General features: G+C 46.6%; 1 protein-coding gene across 2 annotated transcripts in view; it reads left to right on the forward strand.

The window, feature by feature from the left end:
* The window catches only part of GNAO1 (G protein subunit alpha o1), a 143,157-nt gene that overhangs the window by 71,350 nt on the left and 43,856 nt on the right, over positions 1–27,951 (forward strand). For both annotated transcript variants that reach the window (XM_066194389.1, XM_066194388.1), the window contains exon 4: positions 23,158–23,318. In XM_066194389.1, the coding sequence (XP_066050486.1) occupies positions 23,158–23,318 (161 nt within the window). The remainder of the gene's footprint in view (positions 1–23,157; positions 23,319–27,951) is intronic.

Genomic DNA, 27,951 nt, shown 5'->3' on the forward strand with positions numbered 1-27,951 from the left:
GCTGGAGAGGAGCAGTCAGGTTCCAGACAGAATGGACCAGGGGCAGATAGCTTGGGTAACCCTTAAAAATGGGAATTTTTTCCTCTCCAGATTAGAGAGGTGACTGTTTTAGAGCATCTGTTGCCTGCAGATAGAAGCTAAAAGGGTTAGAAGAGAAGGTTGAAAGTGAAGGGAAAGAGAGGACATCAGTTGTATCTTGCCAACTTTTAACTTGGTTCCCTATCAACAGCTTCATCTTAAAGAGAGTAACTCTGCTGTCAGGAGCTTCAGAGCCCCTCTGTACTCTGCTAATCTCCTGTTATTGCTTGTCAGAAGTCCCTTAAAGGAGAGTATGGATTTTTTAACAGAAGCCCTAATTGCTACATTTGGACAGGATGTATCCTCTCCAGTGCATAGAGCCCTTGACTTAACCTAGACAACAACAGAGAGGTGCTTTCCTTGCATCTGCTCCACCCTTCAGAATCCTGCACTCCTGCTCCCTCAGAGCAAGACCCCCTTTGGTACAGCAGGTCTCTCCATTTATGTGGCTCTGCTAACCATCATTAGCAGATGAGAAGTACTGTCTGTGTAATCACCTGACAAAAAATTTCTCCACAGACTGGGCCCAAGATATTTGACAGACCATCTTTAGGCTGAGATTTGCTGTAGCTGGTACTGGTTGTGAGCACAGGGTCTGCTCCCCAGCCCACCTGACTCTGAAGTGTGCTCGCCCACAGACACGATTCCTGGATCCCACACCTCTCTGTCCAACTTGCTGCTACTGGAAACATCTGTCAGTTTGTTAACACTTGTTCATCTGCCTGTCCCACTGCTATTGCTTCAGTGGGCCTGCGGGGTTCTGGAAGGTGGGTTTAGTGCTCTGGCTTCATGTGAGGTGTGTTTGCGTGGCAGCCGCTGAGCCTGGCTGCGTGTGCCCCATGGAACTGCAGGAGTGTTCCCTGTGTATGTGCTGCCCACTAACTTAGGAGGGCTTATCTCTACCAGGCTCCCCAGGAATGCATGAGGAATGAATGCAACTTAGGCCATCACAGCAGTATGTTCCCCTGACATTTTCTTGGAAAAGAATGGTTGCTGTGTGAACTGCATGGGGGAAGAGCTGGCTCTGGGTAAAGACACATCCCTGATGCTGCCCAGAGTGCGATCATACACATATGACTCTGAAAAGTAATTTGCTGTTGAGAGCACCCTTTCCCTCCACTACTTCTTTGTCATTGCTTGCAAACCGCCTACTTCTCCGTAGCTTTACCTACCTTTTGAAAATCCCTCTCAGGACAGATTTTCATCAGCACCTTTGAGAAGAAGGGGCTGCCGATCTCAGAGTCGCCCCATGTGTATGTCAGAGCTACACAACACAACCACCCTTTCTTTTCCTCCCACAATGCCTGGTACCAGCAGTGACCAGGGAACCTGAGCAGCCCAAGAGCTCTCCTGGCCCTACAGCATGGCTGTCACCCTTTGAGGGTGCTATGAACTGTTCAACTCCTACAGAGCCCCTTCTCTTTGCCCATCTCACACTTGAAATGTAGTAGAGGGACCATGTTTTCTTCCCAGTAACATGTAGGTAACATCATCGATGTAATGCAGAAGGATGAATCCAGGGATTGTTGCCTATGCCCACAGCAAAACCACACAGTGCTACTTGGGGGTGCTCACCATCAGAGTCACAGCACTTCTGCTACTTTAATGCAGTCAGCAAAACCTGCCTGATGGATCAGTTAGCACAGAATTCCTGGTCTTGACAGCAGTAGGAGCTATTAATAAGGAATTACCTACAGATTTCTGTGTCTGCAGATGAATGTGTTCATAAGCCTTTAACTTGACATGGTGGTTGGTTGTAGTGTGGAAATGACCACCAAGGCCAGCAGTGGCAAGTGGCCCTGGGCAGCTGGAGGTAGCCGGTCTCTTGGTCTTTTGTTACTGTTCAAGGATAAACCTTCCTTCATCTTGCTGTCTGACATAAACACGCTCTGAATGATGGACAGGAAACTGATATTTTTGGACATTTTAATCATCAAAACAAATCAGAGCCATTTTTTCCTGCACATCCAAGTGATTGAATTTTAAAACAACTCCCCTTCCCTGAGATGGAAGGAGCTGAGCTAATGCCAGCACATGTACTCTATCCAATTTTATTTATTTCCCTAGAAGTAATTTTCTGTCTAAAAATGGAGATTTTTCAAAATCCACCATTTTCAGGGAAGGTGGTTCTGCTGGAATATTTGACAGTGAAAAGCTGAGCAGAACATTTGAATATCTTAATTTTTGCTACATAGCAATACCAATGCTTAGCTGATAAATGGAATTGAGAGGAAAATTAAAATTTAAGGAAAAAAAACCACAAGATATTTTGTCATTAGTCTAGTGCAAACATTTGATACTGCTGAAGTGAGAGAACCTAATACTATCTAAACAGGGCATGGAGAGAAACACCTGCCAAAATCTGTTGGCATGTTTGTTTTGCAAAAAACAGTGTAAGTTTTTGTCATGGCACTGAGGAGAAATGCCAGCATCCAGCTGGCTCTGATGGACATAGGATTGGCATAGCCATATAAGACATCTCATGTCAAAAAGAAGAAAAAAATTCAAGTCTGAATTAGTGTGAACATCATCTCTCCCTCCACACCTAAGTTGATGAGAGCGATGAGTGATCACCTTCTTTGCAAGTGTTGACTACAGTTCCTTGAAGAGGCTGGTGGCACTCACGTAGGCAGTGTGAGAACAGCCCCTGCTCCCCTCCTCTGCAGGGGAGAGTCCTGGATGCAGCATGTGCTTGGCACTGCCTGTTCCTCCCAGGAAAGCAGATCCTTCATCTGGCACCTGAGCCTCTCGGAGCGGACTGCAGCCGTGCTTCCCACCCAGCATCTGTCTCCTACCCCTGCGGATGGGCACGCTCCAACCTTCATCTCACACATCCCTGTAGCCTTGACTTGATGGAAGTAGGTATTACACAGACCCAGCAGGAGTGGGCTCATGAGCTCTCCTTCTCCTCTCCTGTATGTTAATGTGAACAGAAGCAATTTCACCAAAGCCACTGCAGGCACAAACTGGGAGAGAGAGAAAACAGGACCCCTCCATCTGTATCTTTTTCAGGGTTGGAAATGGTCGCCTTGAATTTGGGAGATAGTGAAGTAGAGGAGAAGGTGGAAAGTGTCAGTGGAGAGACAAGAAACATGCTTGGGAGAAAATAAAGAATAATTAAACAAGGGCTGAAAGCAGGCATTTATTGTACTCCTGAAAATGCTTCCAAGCTTGAAAGCATCTGAAGTACAGGAAAAACTGAGTGTTGCTGTCATGGTCCCAGGAGAGAGGGGCACAGTTCTTAAAGTATGTGAACTTCAGGGAAGTGCAGACTTCTGTTTTGGCTATGAAGCCTATATTTTATTTTATTTTTAATTGAAAGGATGTTTTGAATTTTTCTCACTAGCTGTTTCATTTATTCTCCAATCTAGCCAGAAATCAGCTCCTACTAAGGAATGGACCTCGAGATTAGCTCAACGGGAAAACACTAATGAATCTCTGAAATTAGTCTCTCTATCAGAACACAATGCAGCACACAGGGACTTCAGTGCGGCGGAGATACACCTGGCGGGGCACAAGGCATCTCTGCCATGGGCACGTTACTCCCCACTCTCTGCCTAGGTACTTGGAAGATACCCTGAGTGTGTCTTCCAGGAGGGAAAAGCCTGGCATTTCTCTTCTGCATGAAATGCTGCCTGGTCCATGGGGCCCTCTGGGAGCAGTGTGCCTGTGCTGAGACGTCAGTAACTTTCCGCGTCAGCTCCATGAGCACAATTCCTGTGCAGAACTGTCTGAGCATCTTTAGTCTCTGAAGATCTCTGTGATTTTTGCTGCTTCCTTTGACGATATAAATAATGTGGTCTATTCTTAGCTCCACAGCAGTATATTCAAATCTTTATCTAAATTCTGCAGAATTTTCCATTTCAGATGTTTGGGCTTCCAGAGGCAGACTGCTACTTATCCCATGCATGCCATTATTCCTTTGACACATGATCTGAAAATTCAATTATCAGACCAATTACTGATTTTACTGAAATTTACAAGGAAAACATTAAAGTTTGAGTAAGTGAGAATTCCCACTGGACTGATCAGCAGAGAGACCAGAATTAAATTGTATTTTTAATAGCTTCATCCTGTTGTAATGCATGAGGAGTATCTGACTGTGAAAGCCCGTTGCCAGAAAACAAAATTCTGAACCCTGAGCAGCTCAGTAGAACTTTCAGCAGAACTCTGAAAGACTTCTTTCACTCATCATAAAAACAAGTACATGCTGTTCAAGCACCAGAGTGGGGCCAGGCCAGTGGTGTCAGAGGTGCCTTTCCAGCAGCAGCACTGGGAGGGAGCACTGCATATGAATTATCCATGCAGCTGAACCTAAGTAAAAACAAGATAGAGTCCTAACCTTCGCTGTTAGAAAGGGCTGAACAGCATCATGTGGAGAAGCAAAGCAACGAGAAAATAACCACTTCTTATCTGGAGCTGGATCAACAGCAAAATGATATGGCATTGTCATCCCATGGTAACCCAAGAGACATGGTCTGCTCCAGGCATCAGTCTTAGATGCCTTGCACCAGAAGCAGGAGAACAATGGCCATGATGGACATCTCCAGAATGCTAGTGGGGATTCCTGTTTGTGAGGCACATGCTCCCAAAGGACACTTTTGCAGGGTATAAAGGCTTTTATCCCTTACAGTTAGCTGTGATATACACCCAGCTTGTTACAGGCAGATAAACATGTGCCCTCCAGAAGATTGGACTGACATCTTAAAATACAACACTCACAACTTGCAGGTGTAAAAAACCAAATTCATTTTAAACATTTGCTTGAGGAACAGATAAACCAGTAAAAAGTAAAGGACAGAGATGTAGCTATCTACAGTTGCATTGTCAATTAAATGACTGAAATCAGCTTAGAAACTCTGAAGTCTGCCAGCTGCTGGTTTACAAACTTAGGAAGGTGCAGTGCCTGAGCAAGGTCTCTGTTTGGACCTTGTGCCTTCTGCAGGTTCTTGCAGTACCCAGAACTATGTTTCTTAACAGGGCTGAAGATGAGGTTTTGGGTGGGTTTGTGTACTGATGACACAAAACTGTTCAGAGAAATTAGGGAATTTACTAAAGAGGGTGGAAATCTTTGAATTCCCATCTGCACTGTGGCACTCACTGTCAGGGTACAGGGGCTCTCCCCCAATTTTCCCCACCTTCATAATATCTCTCCATCTTCCAGCATGACAATAAGGAGCAAGGAAAAGCACAGAATTGCCTTTTAACCTTCAGTCTCCATCAAATCAGAATTTCCTGATGATGCATAATGCATAAGCACTTAGTGTGTTCCTTGTGAGGAGGGGTTAATGAGTGAAATGAATTGTGTCGTGCCAGGGCCTGATTCCTTTGGAAAGCTCCTCTCCCCTTCCAGAGCCTCTGGATTTATCTTTCTTAAATAAACACACTTCAGAAATCTTTTGGAGTGTAAATAAGTCAGGGCAGCAGCAAGAAAGCAATTGCCAGTGAATAATTTGTAGAGCTGCTTGCAGCTGGCCCATCCTCCTGGGGCCAGACCTGCTGGTTGGCAGTGCCCTGCTTGTACCTTGATGATCTTGGTACATAAGCTCCCTCATTTAAAAAGGTTTCCATGATCCCCACTCATTCTTTTCCTCTACCCTCCCTCCCTTTCTGTACTGTAATCGCCAAGACACCGTTGACTGCAAGTACTTCAAACAATAACCTTCTGAATGATTTAGCAATGCAGCTCCTTCAATAACAGGTTCCTCTTGGATGAAATACATTCATATTTATGTAGGACAGAGGTTTTGGAATGCTATTAAATTTACATGGTGAGCTGGCAGAACAGCTATCTTCATCTGATACAAAGAATCGGAAAAACAGCCTCTTCACAGTAGCAGGGAAATATTTACGAACACAGAAAACTCCCACCAGTCTTCCTTGCCCCAGCTGGGAGATGAGGACCCATTCACATTAAAATAGAAAAGCTTGTGAGGTTATGAGTCCATCAGGCTGGCCTGGAGCAGTTGAATGGGAAGTTTGGTGGGGTGGGTCTTGCATGGATGTTACTCGCTTGTTTAACAAGGTCCTAATGCTGGAGCAGGCTTTATATAGCTTCTCATAGAAATGAAGAAGAGAAAGAAAACTAAACTTGCTGGAGTGCAGTGAAAGCAGGTAAGATACCACATTACTCAAACTCTGGTGTGGTTTTGGATGAGGAAGTGAAGGTAGCATGGCCAAAGGTGAGGAGACAGCACTCCCATGGAGCAAGCAAAGCTTTGTCCAGGGCACAGATGTCAGACAGAGAAGGGCACCAGCACCTGACACTGCAGCTCAGAAGGATGTTCCCTGCAAAACACTGTTTCTTAGGTGTTTGTTATCCCTAATCCAGCAACATGCAGAGCTCACCGGTGGGTGTTGCAGGCAAGACTCACCACACCCATGACAATAAACAGAAACTGGGTTGACAAAATATTGCCTGCTGTAGACCATGATCACTTCAGCTAAGCGTCTAGAGAAAGGCTCATGTTTTGGGCCCTCAGCAGGCATTAACTACAGATGCAGCCAGACAACGCCTAGCCCAGCACAGCCAGAGAGCAGAAGAGGTTTTCCTGGAGCTAAAGAGTGAGCCAAAACACAGGTGACAAGGGCCCATCTCAGTGTGAAGATCATGGACTGTGATGGAAGGGAGTGTGGGCCCACAAGTGGCATGTTCCCAACTTCACCTCCCATGCTGAGGCTGAGAGCAGAGCTGCTGGAAAGCTCCTGTGCCACCTTCCCATCACAGCAGGGGAAGGTCATCAAAGACCCACACACCTTGGCGCTGTGTGCGAGTGACATACGGGGTAGCCATGAGACAGGGTTCAGCATGAGCAGCCAAGGGTCCATCAGGAGTGGCTTTGCTGACCCCTCTGTGATATGGTACCAGCACCATTGCTGACACTGACCATCCCCGTGCGTATTTGCTGTGTCTGGGTTTGGGGAGCACTGTGCTGCTCACCAGCTCAGCCCCATGGCACTGTTCCCTGTCTCACGAGTGCTGTGTCAGTGACATCACCAGCCTGGGATGGTTTGGAGTGGCAGTGCTAAGGCTGCCCTCTCCTCCAGCCAAGCCAGGATCAGTGCACCCAAGGACAGATTGCTCAGGCAGGCTTTCCAGTGAGGGAGGAGAGTATCAGAGGAGGGATCCAGGGCTGCTGGGCATACTGCATCCTTCTCCACCTCAGAGCTGGTCTGCTTCTCCATTTAATGTGAGGGGCCCTGTGTTGGCAGGAGAGATGTGACCCCGAGCAGCTGAGCGTCCATGACCTTTGAAGAGCCTGTGGTGTTTTTTACAAGAGCAGAGAAGCATTTACAGTGACACTGTGGCCAACCTCCAAAGCGTGCAGATTACTTTTTGTCTCCTTAAATATTCTTTGCGGTGTCCATCAGCTCTAGAAATGCCAAAAGCACTGGAGCAGCTCCAGCTGAAACAGATAACTTGGTGTTACTCATTTGGCAAAGCAGCATTTTCACCTCCCATCCTAAACTGTTGTGCGTGGTAAGCAGGCTGTTCAATAACCTCTACGTTTAACCTCAGCAGAGGCTGCCCCCCAGTCATTGTCACAGTAGTGGCTCTGTGGTAAATAAGCAGTTGGAAGGAAGAAGTAGTATGGAAATGTATGATCCCTTTATAAAACTCACTGGGCTGTAGGTAGCAAATAACTTCAGCGATTCCCAAATGGCCTGAAAGCATAGCGGCTGCAGAGGCAAATTAGTCATTTTATGCTCTAAATACTTAATGTCAGTGCTAAAAATGAAGAGATGGAAGAATGTTGTGGAGAAGCACAGATCAGGATGCGGCCAAAAACAAACCCCAACCTCATCTGGTGTAACTCGATGTGGAGCAGCAGCAGAACCAACAAGCAGTGGTGGCTGACAGCCGCTGCCCGGCCAGTTCTGTGAGCACTGACCGAGCAGCGCTACGGGAGAACGACGCTGTTCCAAATATTGATACTGAAAACCAACTGTCTCCAATTTTTTACAGAGAAAATGTTTGAGTTGCAGAGTTCGAAACAGAGGCCAAAAAGATGACTTCAAAGGTGCTGTCCACTGACAGGCCAAGGGACGTGAAAGGCACAGCATGAGGCTTTTCTCCTTGTGTGGGAAATAAGGAGGGGAGAGATAGGAAGCTGGCAATGCGGAACAGAATTTTGTAAAAAATAAAGGACTAATAAGTACAGGCTGTGGTGTGCCTTGAGAGGGATCAATGCAGCAGCTTTCCAACGCGGGCTAACTGAGGCAGCAGTAATGTGGACCGGGAGCAGCAGAGCCCACGGCTCTCACCCCAGGATGGGCAGAACAGGAGCTGCTCGGAGCCGACCGGTCCAGCTGGTGGGTATTGTATCCACGGGCTTTGAGCTGGGAATGGAGCCTGGTACTTGGGCTCTTTTCCTTGTTTGATTAGCTCCTTTTCCTTTGGCAGCTGAAAAGACACTTGGCAGCACCAGGGCTTCACATCTTGTTGAGTTGAATAGGAGGGAGCAGGGTTTTGGCAGAGACAAAAGAACATACCACTGCTCCATCAATGGCCTCATTACTGAGTGCTGTGGCTTGCAAGGAGTGAAGGAGAGTTTGCTTCTGTAGGCAGACATGGGTTGGAAATGCATTTCCAGCTTGACCTATTAGTCTGAAGATATCAGCTCAAAGGCAAGTTGAAAGCTTGACAGTTTTTATCTGTGGAGGAGATCTAAGTGTGTATTGTCTATCCTTGAGGGTCTGGAAGCCAGCCTGAGTGTGTGTGTGTGTCTGCTGAGCCCAAGTCAGTGAGCTAAGCCACCTGATGCAGGAGAGTGGCACAGAAAATGAAGGGCAGACAGGTTTTTAGGAGGGTGTTGGAGTGCCCTACTGCTCAACAGATGCTTATTACCTGGTCATGTTAGGACCAAGGGTAACAGGTATATTGTCCCCTTTTCAATCCTCTGGAAAAACCAAAACATGAGACATTTGCCAGCAAATACTCCAAAGAAGTATAATACAGCCACCCAGATGACTGTATTTTAGCTCTAACTTACTCTCTAAATTTATTAGAGTATAAATCAATACTATTTATTCATTCAGGCATAATGACAAGGCTGTCCATGCAAATGCCATTAACGACTTGAGCAGATGCATTTTTAAAGACATCTAGGTGAGAATTTTTAACAAGCCAATAATAATGTATCCTGCAAAGTCTATTTTCTCTATCATTATGTCCAAGAGATGGGATTTTCAGGAACATTCATTGTTCCCTGTTGCTAACAATTTACAGTCAAGCCCAGTGTGAATCAGGTTAGGTCAATACCAAGCACCTTGGAAAATCCCAGCTCCTGTATTAATATTTTGAACTATTTTGGCAGCCCATTGTACAGAGAGTACCACACAATTTATGTCATGGTTAAGTGGGGGTGAGTGCCTTGAAAGTGGTCCAAGAGTATTTGCAAGTGAAAACACAAAGTGAACTGTAGGAATCATTTCATGTAGAAGTGAAGTTCAGCCATGTAGGGATGAAAGTTATGGCAGTGGAAGGTGATCCAGGAACACAGCAAAGGAGTTTAGGATAGAATATTATGAAGTGCGCAATAGTCTCAGTGGGTACCTGCAAGAAGGATGAAATGGGGACAAGAAGGTAAAATGACTGTGGTAGTTTTGATACAAAAATGCAAGTCCTATGCCCTCCTCATTCTTAAATCAAGTCTCATTCCTAGTGATCCATCCCCAAGCCCCAGGAGCTCCCTCTTGCCTGGGTTTTCCCCCACTGAATGTGCCCTGGGAAGAGGGGGAGCAGAATGACTGGTCAGACTGGTGGTCCCCTGCTTTTCCAGCAGCCTGTGCCTCCTGGGCCTGCACTGCATGTACCCAACTGCTCCCCAGGAGTCAGGGAGGGTGACACAGCAGCACTGTCTGTCAGGAGTGGTGGTGGCAGCAGACAGGCCAGCTCTATTTCCCTGCAGACAGGCTTCCCATGGCAGCCCTCCAGCTCTGGGCAGAGCTATAGGGACCAAATTCCAGCCTTGCTTCTCCAGGGCAATTTCAGAGGAATTCCCTGAAGTTAACTTGAATTTAAAACCATTTCAAGGAGGAGGAGTGAGAAGCAAACCTCATAATCTCAAAACTTGCTCAGACAGAGGCTCTGCTCCACATACCAAGATGAATAATAAATAGCAGTCATCCATCCATCCATGTGGATGGATTTGCTCTGCCCACAGCAAACGGTGTGAAAAAAAAGTGTGAGGTGAGCATTTCCCATCAGCTCTCCCTCTGGGAACCTCTTGCTCACATGGTATTGATTGAGAGAAGGTACAAAGAAAAAACATTAGTTAAATAAAATGTTTTAACATCAGGCAGGACATCAATGGCTGAGTTGCTCATCATCCCAAAGAGTCTCTGAGGAAAGGAGAGGAAGAGCTCAAGCCCAAGGCTGACTCCAGTCCAGGGCAAAGACCAGCACCCACACATCCTAATGTCCTCAATCCCTCCTGGCCACCCCAGGGAAATGCCCAGGTCCCCTCCTCGTCCCCACTTTAGGCATGGTGGAGCTCTCTGTAGGTTGTGCTGCTGAGGAGCTGAGAGCCAGCTTGGAGGAGCTCCTGACCCAATGTCTGTCATGTTCCCAGGGCATCCGTGCCACCTCCTGGGACACAGAGGAAAAGCTCTGACAGCTCACTTGGCATCATGACGCTCAGCTTTTAGACATTCCCATGAGACAGGAGGGAGAGGAAGGACAGGAGCAGTGCCTCTGCAGGCAGGCGTCTCGGCCGGCACTGGGGAGCCTCTCCCCTCCCTGTCTGATACCAATCCCCTCAATGATCCCGGGGGCATTTGACTGCAGCAGTCACTTATGTAAAGGGAGCTTGCAAATTAGATGCACCACGGTGGAGTCCCAGACTTGCCTGCCTGCCTGCCTGCCCCCATCAAGGGAGGGTGGTGTCACACAGGGGCCATGGGTGTCGTGGGTGGGACAGGGGGGGCACAATGCTTTGCCCATGCCTGATGCTCCCAGTCTGCTGTCTGGGCACTTGGCTCAAAAGGCTGTAGGAGCAAAGCCATCCTTGCAGCCATAGTGAAAGACCTGACTACAGCTTGGACTGCACACAGACACTAACACACTGCACGGCTCTGGAAACCTTGGAAAATGGGCGAAAACATGTTTCTTTCCTGGAAGAGCTGGAGGGATGCTCTGGTGCTTTGGCACCTCCTGCCTGCCTCACTGCCCTGGGCTGTGGAGGGAGGAGGCAGCTCTGGCAGTGGGAAACTGGGGTGGCCAAAATCAATAGTGAGCTGCAACCCTGGCTGGGGAGCTCCTGGGACCGGGGAAGTCTCTGCCTTGGACAATAGATTATTTTTAACTAGCTCAAATCTTCAAACACTGTAGCTTAAAAAAGGGGGGAAAGAAAAGAATAGCTGATTTGTGCAAGCTCCCCTGCTCCCATTAAGTCTGTGGAAGTGGTGCTCTGCATTTCAATGGGGGCAGGACTGAGCTTCTCATGAGATAAATTGCACCCTGTCCCTTTGCATGCTCTGTGCAGCTACTCCTGGCTTGTTTAGCTTCTCTCTTTCCTGGCCCCCCTACTAACACCCCTCCCTCTCTGAAACACTCCCTAGCAGATTTTTTTGTTGTTGTTGTCATTTAGCTATTCATTTTCCATAGGCTGCCTTCATTCCCGTGGCCTTTTGCAGCTAGGAGACAAGATGTTGCCTTGGAAACAAAGCCCCTTAGATGTTTGGAGTCTCTGGGATTGCTCTGTCTGCTCCCGAGTACTTTTAGGTTATTTTTATTAACCACACAAAGATGCAGCAGGCTCATAGCCAAGGCAGAAAGTAGCCCTGGGAGGTGGGGGAAGGCAAGAATCTTACTGGCATCATTCACTCCGCTGGGGATATTTTTTTGCGATGCACCATGGGCTGAATGCCTGCAAGAGAAATGGCATCTCCAGAGAGTGCTGCACAGGCAGGGCTGTTCCTGGGGCTGGGATGGCTGCAGGCAGGCAGAGCTGCAGTAGTGCTGAGGAGAGAGGCTTGCCAGGAGAGAAAAAGCCAAAGTAACCAGGAAGGGAAGGAGGTAGGAATCACAGAATTTGGATTTCTTGGGGTTTCCCACTTTCCAACTAACTGTCTGTGCCATGGAGGGATCCAGTGTGCACTCTGCTGCTGAGATGGACGTGGTGACTACAGGCTTGGGCTGCTTATTTTAGAAGAAATCAGATTTCTAGACCCATTAAGCAGCTGTGAAAATCTCTGCTTCAAGGTTTTATTAGCAGTTCTGCTCTGTGCTGCTGGGTGAATCCAGGGCAGCACAAACAGACCCCAACCCTGAGCTTTGCTCCCAGCTGGATGGCTGGAGAATGCTGGTTACTTCTGCCCCAAATCTGTCTGCAGGAGAAGTCTGACCCCTTCTGCAAAGGGGCTTTGGGAGGCAGTCAGGCTGTACTGTTATCATATCCCATTATCCACTGGCATCACTGCATGACACTGCCAAATCCCAATCCCTCCATGGAGGACATTTTGGAGTAGGCTTTTACTCCTTTTTCTGCAAAGATGTAAAAAAAGAAACAAAACAAAAGCAGATTAAAAGAAGCTCCCTAATCCCCAGATGGTACTTGAAATATTTCCAGTCCATCCAAGGTATTCCAGAAAAAAAGTGAATATATATAATTTTCCAAGAAATACTCAGTACAGTATTAAGCTCATTCCTTGCTACTCATGTCAGCCCAATCCTCTGCTCTGTACAGCCACAAGAGAGGGCTTCCCACTGCAGCAGGTGCAGGACTTGCAGACCCAGGGAGGGTGGCACAAAGAGACAGGGAGCACAGAGGGGAAGGAAGGAATGCACCTTCAATAGGACGAACCTGAGAGACAAGAGGGTGAGGACTGGCAGTGCCACACCCCCAGAGATGAACACCACCAGGTCACAGTGACGAGATCCTCGACCTTGGTGCTGAGATGGTGCAGCCATTTCCATTCTTGGCTACAGGCAGGCACTGGTGCCATCCCCACTGTTCTGTGGGGTTTGAGGTGACCTGTAATGGCAGCAAAGGGTTTTAGGGGGGGATTCACCCTCTATCCTCTATTTGTGTCACACAGGCTTACACACAAGGGAGCAAATCTATTGTTTTGTGGTATTTTCCACCATAGCTGAGCTGCACAGATGCCCAGGCTAGCAAGATGCTCCCAGATTTTCTTATCCCTTCTGGTGCATCCTCACCAGAGCAAGGAAGTCTGCCTCACCCTCACAAGTCTCATAAATTCTGGGTGTTTTTTCCCATTGTTGTTGATCTTCCTTGTCGTTACTACATGATGCCATGGTTACAGAGATGTAGGACTAATCCAGTGACAGCAGTTTCTGGGCTTTTTTGGTTTTGATATTCTTTGATGCTATATTTGTGTCAGAAGAATAAATAATAAATATACACAACAGCATCAAAAATTTCTTACAGCCCCCAGCCTATTTCTGCCTACCCTTGTTAAGCTGTTAGAAAGGTAGTTCTCTGCCAGCCACTTATCTTATGAACTATCCTGTCATCTAATGATGCACCTGAGGTCCCATTTATCCATTTTATCTGAGAAGAGCAGTTAATAAAAATAAAGTTCCTCTTAATATCCCAAGAACAGCTTCCCCTGGAACAGCAACACTCACAATCAACCCAACAGGTTCCTTCTACTCCCTCCTCTTTCCCTTTCCCTCTTCCTCCTCTCCCACCCTCCCCCTATGAAAGGGTTGGGGAACTTTCTTGATGCTCTTGTAAGGAAAATATAGGACATTTTTTCTCTGCAGCAACCTGAAACAATGTGTGAGCAAATCTGTTAGTGTGTGACGTGCCTCAGCTCCGGTAAGGAGGAACTTGCTGGAGGTTAGTCTCTGTAATCCCTGCTGATCAAAGGAAGAACTCCTCCAAGCCTGTTACAAGCACCCAAGTCTTGATTTTGCTGCAAATACAGCAGCGCAGGGGAGATTTAACTAAAAAGTTGCCTTTCATCTGCTCTGAACTCCGGGGCTCCTTTTAAGCAGCTACAGACTCCTTGACCAGTCACTGCTCAACCTCAGCCACATCAGATGCAGCTTCCACTCACAGCAGAACCTCAGCCAAATGCTCCTCTACGCCCACCTCTGGTCCTCCCTGCAGAGAAGGGTTCACAGTTGCCTGGAAATTAAGAGGGAAAGAAGCTAAACAAAGATCGTAGTAGTAATAAGTCATAAGCAAAATTTTGGTAACCAGTCACTCAGTGAATTACACCTTGTTTCAGTCTGCCCCCTTCACAATGTAAATACAGAATTCTAGAATGGTTTAGGTTGGAAGGGACCTTGAAGATCATCTTATTCCAACCTCCCTGCCATGGGCAGGGACACGTCCCACTAGATCGTGTTGCCTAAAGCCCCAACCAGCCTGCCTTGAACACTTCCAGGGTTGGGGCATCCACAGCTTCTCTGGGCAATCTCTACCGGTGCCTCATCACCCTCACAGGGAAGAATTTCTTCTAATTTCGAATCTAAACCTACCATGTATCAGTGGGAAGCATTCGCCCATGGGGTCTTGGGTCAGATGGGATCACCCCGCATCTCCATCACTGCTTGTGTTGCAGCCAGAGACCAAAAAGCAGGGAGTTACCACACCAGCAGAGGCAAAGACAGGAAGCAAATGCTTTACTCAGGAGCTTGCTTGGGTATTTGCTTTGGGAACTGCTGCAAACCCCTTCATTGCAAGGAAAACTCAGCAGTGATCATCTTGTAGGACATTTGGTGAAAGAGCACAGGACCAAAACCAAGATAATTTGAGGTGGTGACAACTGAAATTAAAACAGAAACTAAGCTGTGAATGAAGGACTGCTGATGAGAAAGTTCTTTTTGTACTTATTAATAGACCTTGACAGAAATGCTTGATGAAATGGCTAAAAAATAGTCTGAAATAAACCAAAATCATTTGTGAAATCCGGTCAAAATCTACAAATATGGTTAAAATCTACATGTAGTCATGGACAAGAGGAAATTATGTCAGAATTTTTCAAGAGTATTTTGCATTCCTGAAAGGACAAAGTAATTTGTTTTCATTTTTCCAACTTTCCATTCAAACTAAAATTTTTTGTTTGAAATTTGACATACTTCTAAAAGATAATACTGAGCACCTAAATAACTCAAAATATTTTGATAGGACTTAAGGCAAATGCTTTGCTGGATGTGAAATTAATTTTTTCAGATGATTTTGGGTTCACAGGAGAATCCATGTTTCATCCAAGCTGATTTTTTACACCACCTAATTTTTCAGTTCTGCTGCCAACTGGAAGAATCAGTATTCTTTGGCTGCTTTGATGCCTAATGTCGTATCAGCAATGCAAGAGATAATTTTGAGACTCCCCACATCATCACAAAGCTTGAGTATGCATAGCAAACCCACTGACTGCTCTGTCAGTGGGTTTGCAGTACAAAATCCCTACCCAGATATCCCAGTTATGGGTTACAGAAGAAATTATGGGTTATGAGAAGAAAAGAGGCAATGGGGAGATGAAATTTAATAGGGTTGAGACGGAGGGATTTTCCTGCTCCCTGTTTTCTTTAGGTATATATCTTCAACAGAGATCACCAAGTAAAAAAGGACCCTAAAATGAAACAGGGCCATTCCTGGTTGAAACACCATCTCTTTCTTCAGGGACAGATGAATGTAACTCACTGCCTTAGTCCTTCATCACAGAGGCACGGATAAATCTGTGAGATTAATTGTAGAGTGCAGATTAGCACCCACCGTTCAGCATCAAGCCCTGAGCATTAAACTAATTACTAGGTTCCAGCACTGCACGACTTCCCAGCAGGAAGACACTGCCCTATAAACCATCATACACAAGTGGCATTTAGCCAGAGATGTTAAAAAAATCCTTCTCCTGGGAATGCACCCACCATATGAGCCGGTTTCCCTTTCTGTTCCAAAGACAAAGCCTGTTTTCCCCCTTTGTGGTGGGAAAACTCGGAATGAAACTGTGTCCCCTCTGCCCTGCTGCCCTTAACACAGTCACCCAGAGGGATGTTGGTGTGGAAAATCTTACAAGACATTTGAAGAGTGGAAGATGTACAGGCTAAACCCATCAGTAATTCCCAAACCCATAGTGGGTTCCCAGAGAATCACCACCACTCCCACTCTGTTAATCCTCAGCCGTTGCAATGAATGGAAAATAGCCATTTATTTTACAAATGCCAGCAGCCAATGCAGCTTTCCCACCTGTGTTCTCACTGTGGCATCTCAGGCATTTCCCTGCCGTTTACTGCAGCACAAATACTCGAGCGCTGTTACATTTTATGGACTTCTACCCAGCAGAGGATATTAGGGGGAGGAGAGGGCAGTAAGCTGCAAGGATTTTGTTCTCTCATCTTTACATGTTTCCAGCCTGCTCCTCAGCACTGCGGCAGAGCACTTCCCTGCAGAGCATGAAGCCATGCGGCTAATGTCCCCCATCTGTGACTCTCTCTCTCATCCCCTCCCTGGTGGGCAGTGCTGTCTGTGCCTGCATGGCCTGAAAGTCCTCAGCGAGGGATGCTGTTTGGACTTTCAGGTCCTGTACCCAGCCCCTTTGCTCAGTGCTTGTAGGGCAGAGTGTAGCCCAGACACCACCACAGCAGAGGACCCATTAAAGCATCCTGTTCTTGGAGCAGTGCTGGTGGAGTGTGCAGAGGCTCTTGGTCTCTTAGGGATGCCCTCTTCTTGAAATAGAGGGGACTGGGATGGACAGAGTGCTGTTTTCTCTCCTGCCTTTGCAGCTAGTGGGTCAGGACCTATTCTGAGACCGTTTAACACATGCTTTCTGGCTTTCCCGTCCTTGCTTGGAAAAATCAGGTCAGCTACCCACCGTGTTTGTCTCGCTCAGCTCTGGAGCTTCTCTGAGCTTCTCAAGAAGAGGGGAAGACCCTGCATTTCCTAGAAAATAGCAAAATCAGGAAATTACTTGTCCTTGCAGGTTGAGTTCCGTGTTGCTGGGTCGTGGGTTTTCCCCCCATAGTGAATGAACCCACTATTTTCTACAGGACGTGGAGCTATAGGAATTCTTACTATGGTGGTGGCCATCTGGCAGCCCAAGAGCTTAGTCCAGTCCATTCATTATCCAGTCTCTGGATTGCCATCAGTCCAAGAAAACCAGGAATATTATTTTATGTGTTGCAGGAGGGGAAAAGAGGGTTATACCCACATAAGGGCTGGCAAATTTTATTTGATCAACTGCAGTATCATACAGAATGGGAAGGAAGGTAGTACTGAACACAGAGCAGTTGGCCTGCTGTAAGAAACATAATAATCTGTAATACCAGTCCTGCTCAATGTCTCCCCAAACAGGAAGCAGCAGACAGAAAAAAAACAGCTATAACAAGGTTTCAGGCTAGAGATCTAGACCACTTTCCAGACACCCAGAACTGTTTGGCCAAGACAATGAGAGGTGATGGTGCCATCTTGGCTCCAGAAGGATATGAAAACTAGGGCTGTACTGACTGCCAGCCGGACAGCACAAGCTCACGAGAAGATCTGGATTCCACTGTGGCTGTCGGGTTATGTTTTCTGTAGAGAAGAGTCTGTCTGCTCCTAGACAGACAGCATCCCTTTGGCATTGTATCCAAGTCAGCCAACCTTTTTGAGAGAGGTTTACACCAGGGTAGATGGCTACTGTGACTGTGGAAAGCCAACCGTCTCTAACTTAGCTTTTTAGGCTTAGCTTTGTTGTGTGATGCAAACTTCTAGAGAGCACTATGCTGAGCTTTTGTGTAAACCCCTTTCCCAGACCACTGGGATCTGTGTCCTGAGTTTTGCATTCCCACTTCCAGCTAACAAGAGCCAAGAGGGGAAGTTTGGGTGTCCACCTCAAGGTAATCTCCAAAGGGGTAGATATTAATAAGCCACTGGATAGATTTTTACCTGCTCAGCGCCTTCCAGCATCTCTCAGCAAGCCAAATGCCAAGCCGAGGTGGGAGGCCTCAATTAAATGTTCTGAGGGTAGATGGAAGGGTGCAGGAAAGTTGTCTCTCCCACGATGCACAGCAGCTGCTTAATGCCAGACAGACTTCCACAGATTGAGAGGTCAGCTCCGAAACACAGATGTGTGAGAAAAAGAGGGAGAGTGAGGGGGAGAGTCGTACATGTAGCTATTTATTCAGCGTCTACAAAAATTTCTGAGGACTTGGAGATGGGCCCTGGATGTCTCTGGAAAAGGCATATTCACCAGCCATACTTTGTTTCCAGGATTTCTTCAGCCTGAAATGCTGTGAAAATCACTGGCTTTTGCTGCAGTGCATCCACACTTTGGCTGGGAAGTGGGGTCCATATTTCTGAGACACTCTGTAAGGAGAAGAGGGAGGTTTTCAGTTTATGAGACTTGTTCTGCCGCAAAGTTACAGGACATCATGTCTCACTGGAGTAGCAGAGGCACATACTGCTGTGCCCTGAGGTCAGGATCTGGGTCCCCCACAACGGTTCCCTTCCAAGGACATCCTTTTCAGATGCTGGATGGTCTCAAGACATCAGTTTGATTACCCCCAGGTTCATGACTCATGATTGCCACTACTATTTTCACAAGATTGCTTGCTGATGACTGGTACTGTGCTGATTTGCCTCATACCACCAGCCAAATTGCAGTGCTTATCTTTTCCCCCAGTGCATGGATTTTCTGAAATGTTCTGGAAAGCAGCTCCTGGTACAACCAGCCACCAGAGGAAATTGCCCCTGGGTTAACCTTTGAGATAGGCTAAGTGACAAGTATCATTAATCAGAGTAAATAACAGAAAAAAAAAATTGATATTTACTGGGATTTAATTCACCAAAAGGAAAAGACAGCACAGTTTGGCACACCAGCTCATTTCTCTGGTGACTGTAACACTGCACAGCTCTATAGGGTTTAGCAGATTTTGTACCACACAGCTTCACACAAGGTTTTCCCTCTTCCTTAAATTTCCCCTTCCAGAAAACTATTCCTTTTGGGGAAAAAGAAAGAAAAAAAATAATAAAAAATAAATCTCTTAGTCAATGTCCAGGCAACTTCAAAGGATCAGAGCCAGGATTTGCCCTGGGATAGTCAGAGATGGGGACCTGGGTCCAACTCCAGTGTGACTCTACAGCAGGCATGGCAGCAGCAGCTTTGCTGGCACCTTCATGGTGCAGCTCTGCTGGTAGCTTCATGGGCACCAGTTATGAGTGGTGGTAAGGAACAAGTAATTAGAGGTGGTCTGTATCAGTGTGATGGAAACTAACTTGCTTCCAGAGACAAACGCAGCTGCCAGTAGTGTCAGAATGCAGGGAGGGGCCCCTCTTCCTTCCAGCCAGGAAACATATTAATTGGGCTGTGTGGCTGTTGGGAGTGAAGTTGCAAGTTTGTATGCTGAGCACAGGCTGTGAGCTTGGTGACAGTGACATATGGGAGACAATTAAATAACTGCAGTTATGTTCAGGTTAGGGAGAGAACAGATCCCCTTTTGAACTGCATTTATACCAGAAGTGTGGTACACAGGCAGGCCCATAACCTGGGGTTAGGAATGACACGTGCCAACTTCCCGCTGTGTTTACAAGCTTCTTGTTCACATCTGCCTGTGGACTTCAGACCCTGCCCTAGCCTTACAGAGCCCTCTCCATTCCCCAACCAGAGTGGAGGTTTGATCTTTAGCTAAGAGTCATTTGGTCTCTTGGCTTGATGTCTAAAGCTTGGATGTGTAATTTCACTTTACCATGGTCTCTAAGCTCAGCTGTCTCCCCAGGCCATGTCCAGCCAGCTTTAATTTTCCTGCTGTAGGTGGATGGAATCAGCATTCAGGAATGACACAAAGTGACAAATCCCACTCTCCATAATGAACACCCCAAAGGCATTCAGCTCAGGTGTTAGGGTTTCACCTGCTATGGAAAATGCAAGCCATTGGGGAGTGGCAGCAGGACGTGTGTCAATGCTGCAGAGATAGGCTAGGGTGCTCGTGCTGGATAAGAACCAGCATGAAGCAGACCAGCCTGACCTCTTATCCCTCTCCCACATGTCTTGTTCCGAGGAGATGGGAGACAGAGCAGCTGGGAAAGGCAAAGGCAGCAGTGGTGGAATGAGCCCTGCACCATTTTGTAGCTCCTTCCAGCAATCCCAGGGGCCAAGCACCGCCTATTTTTAGCTCCCGAGGTAGCTGAAATACCACCGTGATGTTCATTAGCGACAACCCTGTCGGATGGGAACTGCAAGGCAGGGGAGTGGGGGGGCCCGGTTGGCCTGTTTTGTTTGGCTTTAATTGCTGGCTGCAGTACAGAAGCAGAGCGTGGCGGGAGGCTCGGCTCCTCTCACCTCGGGAAAAGCAGGAGCAGCAGACCCGGGGGAGGCAGGCAGAGAAAAGTCAATCAGGCAGTATTTAAAAATCTACCTGCTGGGCCCAGGGAGAGTTGAAGATTTTAATGTCATTCCCAGCTTGAGACACAGCCTGGAGAGTGAGAAAAGAAAGGGGTATCTTCTCTTCTTGGATCCTTAATTGCTCGTTAAATCATCTAACAAATGCCTGAACTTCTGGATGGCCCCATGCTCCTTGACAGAGGGACTTCAACCTGGGGAGGGGGAAGGGGTATTTTTAAAAGTATTAATTTCACCTCCTTTTTCTGGATCTGTAAAACCAAGAGTTCAGTGGTTCACTCTGCAAACTAAAGTCTGGAATATTTTTATTATTGTTCAGCAGAAGCAATAAACTTTCCTTCGAGTTCTTCCCCTGTTTCAGCCTGCTGACTCTTAGTCTGCCCTGCAGGCAGGTGGCCAGGCTGTGGGAGGACAGCCTCTCCTGTCCCCAAAAGGGACCTCCAGTGACTGCAGAGGAGCACGTACCAAAATAATCCCCTGCCCTATGTGCTCAGCCCCACTTCTGGCCCACCAGACTCACAGATAATCACAGCCAGAAATGTCTGTGCCTGGTCATTCCCATTCTGCCTTGTCATTGCTGTTCATCTCTGTCTGCTGCTCAAAACTCCCCTGTGTTGGGTGTTACTCATGGGGAACTGCCACAGGTCTCACTAGTTGAAAAGGTGACACAGCTACTTCCCAGCACAGAAAATATGATGACTGTGCCATTCCCTCTGATGTTTTACAAAAAGCAGCCTGCAGTTAAATCCACAAAACTCAGAAGAAGCCCAGACCATGCCTGTGACAGCTGGAGAGCTTCAAATGTCCTTTGCCATCGCAGACAGATGGACTGATCTGTGACTTATACCTATAACCCCCTCCAGCAGTCAAGATATTATAGAAAGATATCCTTCTACCCGACTGGAAGCAGGGGTGCTTTTCCTGCATCACCCATGCACAAATAATGGGGCCAAGGCAGACCGCAGCCATTAGCAGGTTTTATGTCATTTGGAGTCTGTGAAAAGAGCAGAACTGCGGCTCCAGCAGGGCAGGCAAACCATACAGATGATTTATGAATATTCACTCAGCTCACAGAGCACTCCGGGGCAGAAAACAAGCTTTTGAAATTAACTGAACTCTTCAAGGTTCTTCGTTTGTCTTGGCTTTGAGGTGTGAGTCACCAATACTTTTTCTCCAAAATGAGCAGAGTCTGTACAGAGAGCTGGGAGGATTCCTGGGCACTAAAGTATGAAGTTAAGTGCTCTGTGAGAAAGATTTTATGTTCATAAAGCCTTCAAAGTGTCGAGTCCACCCCATTAAGTTTTATGGGATACAGTACTGAGACATACAGTACTGAGACTTCTTCAGCCCATAAAGGCTGGATGTTCAGGGCACCTGAGGCTCTTTCATTGAGCACTGAAATCTCCAACAGCTTCGGTCTCCAGTGCTTTCGGTTTGGTGCTCTGCAATTTTTCCATAGTTTCAGTGCTCAACAAAGAGGCTACAGAGTTTTGATCCTGACCATACAGACCCTGTCATACACTTGTCATTCCCATCCATACAATAAGGTTATTGTGGTGCTCCTGAATGATGGCACTTCTAATTGTACCCAGCAAAGCAAGGGCACATCCTGCACTCCCCTCTCGAGAATTGTGTTTCTGGTCTGCATTTGCTGGCTTAGATCAAACACCCTGGAAGGCAAAGATTTCCGCCTGCATTCGGCCAAGAATGGGTTCAGTCTAGCAGACAAGAGACAAAGTAGTAAAACAAGAAGGTTGTCTTCACAAGTTTGCTGCACACACACAAGGAACAAGAGCTCCTCTTTTCCAATTAATTATAGCATTAATAGTTGGGTTTGTTTCAGCTAGTAGAAATATGAGACATTTTCAAAGCAATGAAAGAAAAACTCTGCAGATTAGTGAACATCCCAAGGATTTCAGGAGTCGGTGGATGCTGTGGGACATGTACTTCTTGCAAAGCAACTATAGGGGGTCATGAATTTGAGTGTCCTGCTTCACAAACAAGTAAAGCATCAGCCACTGTGGACTATTACAGGAGGGCTGAACTCAGCTATTCCAAGGCTGTCTAGATGTTCCCATCCTAAATCTAAGACATCTTCCGGACTCAAGTTGTGTTAGAGCACTATCCTCCAGAAAAGCTTCTGTCCCAGGGAATCTTATTTTTCTCTCTAAAACAGACTCCATCTGAAAATGTCCAGCTGGCCCTGCCCTCACGGCCACGCTCCGTAACCGTGGGAGATTCCTCTCCCTCTGAGTCACAGAGCACCACAGCCGGCCAAGGTGGTCTGCATTAACATGAATTAGCCCTCATAACAGGGGCTCATAGCAAAGAACAAGAATTCAGGAAAAGCAATAAACCAGCATCTGGAAAAAATTGTTTCTGGAGTCTTTCTGCTGTTTTTTCTGATACAAAGCCCCCACTTCAGCAAGGTTCCAGACTTTGTTAAAGCAGGCGCTGTTGCTAACAATTTTAAATATCCTTGTACATATATGAATTTCTTTCTGTTCTTATGAAATTTCACACATATGCAGTGCAGACTGCTTTGCCTGTTGAGCCGAAATACTTGTTGATATGAGGTGGATTGCACAAACGATCTTTTTCCTTGTGATTTCCTTCCTCCATCCTCCTTTTGCCCTTTCAGCTGGATCACACAGTGTGTATGCTAAAGCCCTATCTCGAGAAACACAGCCTCTTTAGTCCTGATGGTTTGGTGAACTGTTTCTGAAATCTCTGGCTCCAAATTCTGCCTTGAGCATCTATGTAACCTCTTGTTTCTTTCCTCTGCAGGCTGATGCCAAGATGGTCTGCGATGTCGTCAGTCGGATGGAGGACACAGAGCCCTTCTCTCCAGAGCTGCTGTCAGCTATGATGAGGCTCTGGGCAGACTCTGGGATCCAAGAATGCTTCAACCGGTCCCGGGAATATCAACTTAACGACTCAGCCCAATAGTGAGTATTCCTGCCCATATTCTTTCATGTTAAGAAGCTGCATTTGGTTTTGTTGAAAGTTTTTTTCTGAAGTGAATGACTTCATAGCAGTGGAACTGAATGTGTCTCTGCTTAGAGTCTGGGATGTGTGTTGTGTAACAGGCCACTACAAAGCACAAAGGATCAGGCAGGACATTCATGTCCCCTCTTGGCCAGTCTGGGGTCAGGTCTGTGACCCCAAGGCCAGGTTCCCCAAACTGTTCCCAAATGTCTCGAGGTAGATTTTTGAAAACATGGATTTAGCAAGTATAGGCAGATCAACCTGTTGGCACAGCAGATGGCTCCTTTATCTATCCGATTGAGAACAGAAGGGTGTGATCACCTGCTTTGTACAGCATACGGCTCTTGGGTCTACTTTCCTTTCCTCTGTTTGCTTTTCTTTCCCACTGTATTTTCCATAGTTTTACAGTGTACTGATAAGTCAGCTGGGTTACAACCAAGGGTAAGGGACATCTTTACTTTTCCTGGGGCATTGAGTTGCTCTTGTAATACAGTTAGTGGCTTCTCTACTATGAGGGACCACATCAGGTGTCATACAATGGTGATTGTCTGAATCCGTGGCTTTGGTTCTTACTGTCATCCACCCAGAAAAGGCTGCTGTGGCTCTGAAGAGACGTTCAGTGTCTCCCCAGTTTCAGTTCAGACCCATTTGTAGTGACAATTGATCCAATTCATTTGCTTCTGCTTAGGCCAGGACACTAAAGGTTTTCATCCCATAATTTCAATCACAGCATCTGTTGCAGTCAGGCAAAATGCCCCTAGCCCTGGACTGTGTCTTGACCAAGAGTCAGCCAAAGGTGGTTGAGTATTAACAAAAGGAACAGGCAGAAAGCATTCATTTCCCCAGTTGCACCCTTGGACCTTTTTTTGGTAGTCAGGGAAATAGAGGCTTCCCAATGGTGTTAGGCAATGCTACATCCATGCTTTTGGCTGTCACAGTATCCCATATCAACGAGTTCACCAGCTGTTTCATGCACTTCTGGAGTTGCTATTGCATGTTTTGATTGTTTGACATCTCTGCTTGGGTGTTGTGTTCCTGGACATCTATCAAAACACAACCCAGGCACTGGCGTGGCTGCTGGTCTTGTTCTGTGTGGTGGGCCTGGTGTTCCCAGCTGCACCAGCTGCTCTCATCCAAGCTGGCAGGGAAGCTCTTGAGGTGCTGCAGCAGAAGGCAAGTGATGACACATCATTTGGCATTGACAGAAAACTGAATGGGAAACCTGCAGATGTGTGGTTGGTGACACAGTGTCCTACCCAACCATGATCACCCCTCAGAGATGATCCTGGAATTCTGCTGCCTTTTAATCAGTACTAGGTGGATGATGGTTTAATCTATATTGCATTGCCTGTAATAGCAAAATCAGCTTTCTCTTGCCATCATCTTTTTTTTTTCTTTTTTCTTTTTTTCCTTCCCCCCCCCAAAAAAAAGAAGTGTATGATGGCATAAACATACCTTTAGAGATATAAATTATCTAAAATGTCAGTCCTAATTGCATTACAACTTTGTGGAAAAATCTTCAATTGTTTTAAAGCCAATTACCTTGAGGAAAGTATTTTGATTTTCCTTCCATGCAAGATAACAGTTGGAAATAATAAGTAGAGCCCTTCCAGTATGACCAGCTGGTGGGCAATTCATCAGCAAGTGCTCTGAAACCACAAGCATTTTGTAGACATCAACTGAAGAGGCTCTGTGCTGTAGTATTCACAGCAATTTCAATCTGGGGTTGCAGCCTAGCCAAATGAATTCTGTTGTCTCTGACAAAGTCTCTTGCATCCAGATGAGGATGGATGACCCTCCTTGCCGGGGGAGTGCTGTGCTGCCTCTCTCCTTAGCTGCACTGTGAGTTGTGCTGTGGCTGGACACCTTTTTTCTCTGCGCTAGGTTGGATGGGGAAGCTAACTACGTCCTTCTCACAGCCCTGCTGGTGTTTAGGAGCCTCTGGTGGTTCCAGCAGAGATGCTGTCCCATGGCAGGGCACCCCATAACACATCCTGCTGCACCTCTAGGCCCTGGTGCCATCACAGGAGATGGTGGTGCAAGTGAGAGCTCAGTTGGCACTTACTCAAGCCCAGTGGACTCCTAGTGAAAAGAGGCATGTATTTTATTTAATTCTTCAATGCTTTGGGGTTGTTTACTTTTGCATGAGTGGAAGATTCGAGACAGTTTTGGGTTTTTTTTCCTAGCCTGGGAAAAGGTTTGTCTTTATTGACACTGATACTCAATTTAAAACACTAACAACTACAAAATGTGTTTTCATTAGGGTTGAGAAAAATAAATTCCAGACAAGAACTGAATTCTAAGTTCCCCAAAGTCTGAAAAACAGTGACAGGCAGTGAGCTGCACTAGCATTTCATTTCAGGCTTCCCTTGGTGTTAAGCCATAGGGATTGGCATTTTGCTGGCAGGAGGGAAGTTTCCTACAGGAGTTGGAGATTGGGCTCCATGGCTGCTCAGCACATGCCACAAAACCTGAAGGCACCAAGTGACCAGGTCGTGTTGTGTCCAGCACAGGTGAGACCTTCAGGAGTGCTCCTGGCATTTCCCTTCACCCCAGAAACCACCCGCCAAATGCCCTGAAGGCTCTTCAGAACCTCCCCCTGCTGCTTGGCTATTACTAAGGAACCACCACCTGGGCTTCTCTGAGTCAGTGCTGCTGTTGTCCTTAATTGCTCTTCCAGTGCTTTACCTTGAGTTCTTTATAAATGGCTGGAACAACAGGCCTTCTGTTGCAGCCCCTGGGAGGCAAGTCACAGGCTAACCAGCAGCCTGCAAGGGTCGGCAGCATGCCTCTTACCAGTCTGTCATCAATTTCACTGAAAATAAGTTTAATCTTTTGTGTTAGACTAAACAAGGAGTATTAGCTCTCTTCTGGAGCCAGATGGGCCAGAGCACATTGCTTTCTAGCCTCTGATACATGCAGACAGTATGGATTTTCTGCAAGGCTTTGTTTCTTTTGGGCTCTAAAGTCAGCTGGTCTTTAGCAAGGATTTTGTAGCTACTGCAAAGGAGCAGTAGAAAACAGCACTTTTGCAAAGAAAAAACATGATCGAGGAAGAGGGAAAGTTCTGTAACGGACCCCCTGTGTCTTGGACTGGAAAAAGCAAAACCATAAGGAAGGCAAGACAAGGGAAGAGAATAAGATGTAGCAATTGGTTTCATCTTTTTTTGTTACTGCATTTTTTCATAGTTCCCTCAGGCAAATTTACGGGTGGGTTGCGTTCCACATTCCTAATATCTTGATTATGTTTTTATTCCTACTTAGTCTCCTCTTCCTTTCTTGTCTTTATGCCTAGGAGCTAAATCTACCTCTGATCATCAAAGAGTCTGGGCAATGCTGATGTCTTTTTCTTCTCCAGCCAGTTTCTGTCTGTGGAAGCACATCTGTGACCCACATTTTGCTTTCAAAATCAGCAAAATAGAGGTTTCCAGCTGGTTTCCTTAATCTCCTACTTTTGTTCAGATTTTAAAATTGTCTTGTGTTTCCTAGCCTCGAGTTCCTAACTAGGCTGGTCAGTGGAGTGCAGCACATAGGGCAAGTCTGATCTTAACCACCCAGAGATGGAGACCTGCTTTGAACAGCCTCCAGACTTCAGGGGGGAAATGGAGCAGACAGAGCATCCACACGAGCACTGATTTTCCATGTGCATCTCCAAACAGGAACAGGCCCTGCAAGATGTGTAGGCAGAGACAGTTTGCAAGTACACAGACACAAAAAAGCCAGAACCTCTCTCAAGTTCTTCTCTTCCTGCTTCCAAGTACTTTGAAAGATCATTTGATAATGCCAGGGCTGTGAAACTACCGTGAAAATGTAAAATATTTTAGGCCTGCATTCAACCCATCCATCTTCACACATATCAGAGGTGTCAGGGCTAGGAAGCTTGTTGCCTTTGGCATCAGGAGCCAAGGGAGGGAGAGATGCCTCTGAAGAGGGATACAGACCTCACTGCTCAGTGGAGAGAGAGAGAGATGCAATTGTGTTTGTTGCTCTACCTCAGCCAACCACAGCACTGACATCTCAAGTCTGTGGCAAAAAGCAAGCCCAAGCTGGACAACATTTTGGTTATTCCATCTTCAGGAACTGGTCTGGCAATGCCTTACAGAAAAATGGCACCAGACTCAGAATAAAATACTGTAGTGCATTCCTTCTCACCCCATCTTGTGTGGGACTGTTTTCTGATCTATTTTTCTTGCTAAAGAATTGTCTTTGCACGATGCTATCACCTTCCCTACTGATACTTACTGCATCCCACGTGCCAACACACACTTTGCATCAAAAAAGCAGTTAAGAAAGTAGAGCCAGATGTTGTTGTGATGTGGTGAATGGCTTCCAGATTGAGCCCTGACAAGGCAGCATTGGAACAAACTGCCCAAAGAGGCTGTAAAATCTCCATCCTTGGAAGTGCTCAATGCTGAGCCACCTGAGCTAACTTTCAAACTGAATTTAACTTTGAAGTTGGTCTTGCTCTGAACAGGGGGATGGGCCAGATGAACTCCAGAGGTCCAACCCACACTGGCACTCTTGGATTTGTTTTATTGCCCTTCAGTCTTTCTCTGATAACACTGGGTTTAAAAGTGAGAAAGGGTCTTTGAG

The sequence above is a fragment of the Chamaea fasciata genome, unplaced genomic scaffold (assembly GCF_029207755.1).
Source record: "Chamaea fasciata isolate MVZ Bird 193981 ecotype frontalis unplaced genomic scaffold, bChaFas1.0.hap1 SCAF_12, whole genome shotgun sequence".
In the NCBI taxonomy this organism is placed as follows: Eukaryota; Metazoa; Chordata; class Aves; order Passeriformes; family Sylviidae; genus Chamaea; species Chamaea fasciata.